General features: G+C 33.9%; 1 protein-coding gene across 1 annotated transcript in view; it reads right to left on the bottom strand.

Moving 5' to 3' along the window:
- The window catches only part of LOC109828278 (TIP41-like protein), a 36,227-nt gene continuing 32,764 nt past the window's right edge, over positions 2,326-5,788 (bottom strand). Inside the window, 6 exon segments of the mRNA XM_020395306.1 lie at positions 2,326-2,699; positions 3,589-3,717; positions 4,024-4,065; positions 4,147-4,206; positions 4,300-4,404; positions 4,947-5,037. Coding sequence (XP_020250895.1) covers positions 2,595-2,699; positions 3,589-3,717; positions 4,024-4,065; positions 4,147-4,206; positions 4,300-4,404; positions 4,947-5,037 — 532 coding nt within the window. The 3' untranslated portion in view covers positions 2,326-2,594.

The following is a 5,788-nucleotide window of genomic DNA, read 5'->3' as shown; positions in this document are numbered from 1 at the left end:
CGATAAATATCGTCTTTTTAGTCAGCCTCGAAAGTTATCGAATCTGAAGTGTTAAGTGCTGCAAGGGAGTGGGGTCACCACAGATGATATGCAAAGTGAGGATGCGTTTTTATCTTGATCTTGCAAGTAAAGCCGACAAGTACTGCCTTTTTAGTCGGACTAAAAAGTAGTTGGTCTATAAGAGTCGAGTGATGAAGTCGCTCGAGTCTTCTCTTACCGAATATGGCTAATTAGGCAAAGGTGGGACACATGTCGGTCTCTTATTGGGGATTAACACTTAGCCGTTTGCATGATATAACATTTATATATAATAAAGTGAGCATGTATTAATTTATCAAATGAAAGAATTACAAAAAGGGTTAAGATGATCTTTTTTCGGGCAACAGGGGAAACTTGGTTAGGGGACTTCTACATTCGAGATAGAGCTTAAGTTAGAGCATTCACACATTATCAGAAGGACTCAATCTTTTCAAGAAACATGAAGAGATTGAAGGACAGCTCATTAGGGCTGTCCAAATGGGCTTTGGGCCCAGACCCGGCCCGGTTTTTAATTTTATATGTATTATATATATTATATATATAAATTTTATATATAATATAGTATGATATTGTCATTAATGTATACTTATATATTTTTAAGTGTATATTGTCATTAATGTATACTTGTATATATTTACATATATATTTCTAATGTATACTATATATAATTAGAGTATAATATGGTCATTATTGTATAGTTATATATACTTACATATAATATATAGTTACATACTAATATGTAAGTATATACTAATATATACTTATATAAATATGATAAGATTAATCTTATTTTTTTTTATCAATTTTTAGCATAAAAAATAAAAAATACAAAAAAAATCCCGGCCGGCTTGGAGGCCGGTCCAGTTTTGCCCGGACTCGGATCCGGGCCCGGCCCAGACACCCTGGGTCCATGTCCAAGCTAGGTATTTTGTTCAACCTGTTTGGACAGCTCTATGGCCCGTACTCATCCTAATTTTAAGAAAGCCTGCAAAAGTATTAGAAGTGGAACCATAGAGCAATGAGTGATAAGACTCATTTGTCTATCTATACAGATTATAAAATAATCCGTTTATTTGTGTAAGAATACCTCTATTCCTAGATAGAAAATAAAAGCTCAAGGTTATATATACATTTTACATATTACAACTTCTTTACTGAATATGGTTAAGTAGTTTAACATTGTTGTTTAGGGAAAGTATACTGAACCCCCAAAAAGTTTTAGTTTTCGTGGTAAACCCCCAATTACTTTCAAAATGGCACCAACTCCTAATGACTTTTGCGTAAAACCTCTAATATCTTTTGGGTAAGTTACATATGCCCTCAATATGTCTCAAAGTGCATTTTATGTTGTTTTTTGCTTCTAATTTATGGGTGTTATCTGCAAAATGTGGAAACTTATATGGGGACAAAGTTACAGGAGGTTCAATGCTGCTTTAGAAGTTTTTTGGGGGTTTCCACCAACATGCTGAACGATCTTGAGTGTTTAGTATAATTTACCCTTTTTCTTTAATACCCCCTCGTCAAAAGATATCTTAAGAAAATATACATAGTTACTCTAATAAGGGTAATAAAAAGTTCGACAAATCTCTCCACAAGCAAACAGAAAAAAGAGTGGAAGTAGTATTTGTAGGACTATTCTCTCAAGAATTCGAGGAATGTGGCGAACAATCGTCATATCCTATTTAGGAAGTTTATTAAGTTGCATAGAATATACTTTGAGATGACGTGTTTCTGACAGTGTCTTTTAAGAATATGTCTAAAGATTTTAGAGTCACATTCATATAGTTGCAACTAAATTAGAGTTTTATCAAATATTGATATTGTAAGATGGTAAGCTAAAATCTTATTATAAGGTAGACTAATTGGCTCATTAAATTCATAATTGACATCATGCATCCTACTCAAAACATCTTTAAATGTATCTAGTTAAAATTTTACATAGTTATGTCCAAAACATTATACACACACGACTTTAAAATACACGCATGTGCCGATCCATATGTAATTTTAACTACTCATAGCCAATTAAATAAAGCATATCCATATTCGTAACAGTTAAAAATGATTCAAATTCCAGTAGCAACGTACATTGCATCTGCAAATGAAGAGAGATTGCAGAAGCTTAGAAGCTGATACATTCTCAACAAATTTAAGGTTCAAATTCCCGATGTCAGGTTCATTGGTCAAATAGTAACTCTTCACACAATTGAGGAGGCAATGCAGAATGCTTCAGCGAGAGCTCATTTAGTAACATCCGTACTAGTAAAATATCAATCACGGTTCAAATGAAAATAACATCGAAATCCTAAAGATTTTTTCTTAAGAGCCAGAATCTTGATTTAGTTTATTAGGTCGCATACTGAAACTTACAGAAAAATATAGCATATTACAGATGTATTGATAAGATCACAATGAAAGACAGATCAATAATATAAAGATCATGCTATATATGCACTGCTATAAATGAACCAAAACACGTATAATTACGAACGTTTTGTCCATCCAAGGTTAAGAGGAGAGGCTCGTAGCGACATGGGCTTGCTCAGTTAGAAAGCTTAACCAGGGATGTTCAGCCTCTGGGTCTTATGTTTGATTATGGGGAGCTTCTGGCTAATGTGGCTTGGATCACCATAAACAGCAGCATCTGTTGGAAAACCTTTCTGCATATTAGCAACACAAATCCAAAATAAATCACTCATGATCACCAATTTACAGAAAAAACACAAATTTATATGCCCACAAAAGAGTACAAAATGGCTCTTGATGTCTACAAGTATCTGATTTGCTTGATACCATACGACATCCTAGTGCCGCTTTTTACTCTAAATTAAATAAAGGGAAATATGTATGAGACCAAACAGTTTTTATTATTATTTTTTCTTAATTTTTTTAGGATAACCCAATCCAGAATCGAATCCAAGACAGTTTGAGTCATATCGGAACCTTCCCCGTCTGGGTCACCTGCAGTGGGTTAGCCAATAGTGAATTAAATGTCCTTTTTCTAAGAATCAAGATAATTTTAGATGGAAACATTTTGAAAACAGAGGCCATTCTGAATTAGTTTTTGGGTTAATTGCGAATAGACACCCACCACACACACACACACACACCCCCCCCCCAAAAAACCTAAAAACAAAAAAAAAACCATCATCACCCAAAAGACACCCCCATAGTCCTATAGTTGCAGATAGACCCCTGAATGAACGTTTTTTTACTCCTTTACCCTCAAAGAAAGAGAATTATTTTTCAACAAACTGATCTCCCAAGAGAAAAAGAGCCAAAACAGTACAGGGGGTTTATCCACAAAAATAGAACTATAAGGAGTCTGTTCACAATTAACCCCAAGTTTTTTTCCCCTTTCATTTTGGTAGTAGTAAATGTACGATAGAGGCAACAGCACCCATAATTTTGCAATATAACAGATATAAATAACATTTCAAAGCAGAAAATAGAAGAAAAGGAATAATCTAATACTCTAAGTATAGGTGAGCTCGACCATATGTGTCCGGTAAGTAGCTCATCTTGTTAGAAGGATGTGCATGAACTTACAGAGGATAAACTTTGGATGGTTGCTTCTCTCCAACAGCTCTCACGAAGAATGACAGGTTTAGCTTTGTCATTAAAAGCACAATAGACTCGAGTGTCCCTTAATCTCATCAGCACTCCATCTACTCTAAGCTGTAACAAAAACTTAATCAATAACTAGAAACTCCGAAAACACGAGAATGATGAGACAATACTGAGAAATAAAGAATTAAAAGGAAAAACAAGCAATCTAATAAGTACCAAAATGAGGAAATATACAGCACAAAATTATGGCAGGCATATAACCTAATTAGTTCTAACAAATTATCTTTTCCAAGCATTGCACCCAAGAACAGTAAGTTACTTAATCAGAGCAAATAAAAATAATGTAGGTATTCTAAATATCAAATTGTAGACATGAGTATAGGGGCATACACATAGCTAAACAAAGAAACTCACCCAGAAACGAAGTAGAAGAAACCAACAACTCGGCATCACTCTCTGCAATAAGATTAAGGCACAAAAACAACATTAGTGAGGCTTCTGCTGGAGGATCACTAACACTTCCATATTTGGACTTACCACTTTTGCTGTTAAGAGTGATACCCCATTATCAGCCAACTCGTCTTCATACAAAATCACCTAGGGGTAAAATATTGGTTAAACAAGTAATAGTCAACATTACCCAAAGAGAGAGAAAAAGTTTGCTCTTCATATTTTATTAAAGTGACCAACCTCATCATAAAACAATATTGGCTCCTTAGCTGAGAGTGCTGCTAAATCAATTCGTTCATCACAGTCCTCCCACTGGAGATCGAAACATGAATTTTCAGAAGTTATCTGCATTCTAGGAGCAGTATTAAAAGATAATAAAGAAACAACTCGTGCAGGTAACATATCATGTTTAATTACTCAAGCAAATGTTATACAAAAAGTACTTCAGGCTTTGTTATTATGCACATTTGTTAAATTTCACATGTCACGTGCAGACTCCTCGTGATCATTCTCTGAGCCCTATGACTGTTACCCTTTTTTTTGCTCCAACATCATTTCACTTTATTTTGACGAGTTTTATAGAAAGTTTAAAATGCTAACTTTTATGATGATATCAACAGACAAATCTGAAGATAATTAACAATGCTAGGTGGTTGAGATGAGCCCACAAAAACACACTTGACTGCATTACATGAAGGATTTCCATAAATGTAACTAAAAAAGTCGGACAAACACTTTTCTATAATATCTGAGCAAGCCAATGTGTATTATCCAGCAGAATTTCACATATTATTATACCCTTCTAATATGGTAGTATGGATAACCACTTCCAACCCAAAAGTTATAGTACATATTTAAAGGGGGGGAAAAGAAGATAAGAATCAAACCTTTCCTTGATTTGGTTCAATTGCCTCACTTCCACAGTAAGGTGTCGTGAACGTATAGTCATAGTCGAGTATCACCTGCTGAAACGGTTTGCTGAAAGGGGAAAAAATAATAATTCTAAGATGATATACCATTTCCATTGAGATAATAATACGGATACTCTTACAGAACTTTCCTTTTCCAAAGACATTCTGATATTGATTAATAAAATAAAAGTACTTCGTAAATAGGCGAAATATGACCTTTTTTATGACATATTTAGACTGCCTTGATTCTAAGAATGGCATCTAGAGAACAATAGGCATAAATAATTATAACAATTCTATATACTATAATGAGACATTGGCTAAGTAACAAAATAGCAAACCACCTAGTTAAAAGGTGCCAAAAACATTGGCTACATAACAAAATGACAAAAAAAAAACCTGCTTCAAAGGTATGTACTTCAGTTTTCATAGTAATTAAGTCAAAAGTCAAAGCATGTAATGAGAGAAAATTCCTACATTTCTGAATGAAAAGAGAGAAGGGAGAGAATTTCCTCTTGTCCTTCCTCCTCTATCCTTCCCTCTCTCCCAAAATAACTTCTGGCCTGGTGTGTTGAATTTCTATACAGTAATTTTCCAATGTCCATCTTGATGTTTTTTTCTTTCATGTCCTCTTTTCTTTCAATAAAAAAACATTTTTCTTATTTTATTGGGTTTTCAAGCTGAATTCTTACAGTTACTCTTAATATGTCAATTTTAAATCACCTCTACCAAACTTAAATTTTTGCTAGATGTGAAATAATTCAAGAAGTTAGAAGATTGAAACATTTGTTTTGCTTCACCGAAGAGATATAAGTATC

This window comes from Asparagus officinalis, chromosome 1, assembly GCF_001876935.1.
Source record: "Asparagus officinalis chromosome 1, Aspof.V1, whole genome shotgun sequence".
Taxonomy (NCBI): Eukaryota; Viridiplantae; Streptophyta; class Magnoliopsida; order Asparagales; family Asparagaceae; genus Asparagus; species Asparagus officinalis.
Note: the sequence above shows the minus strand (reverse complement) of the source record. Positions and strands in the feature narration are given on the sequence as shown.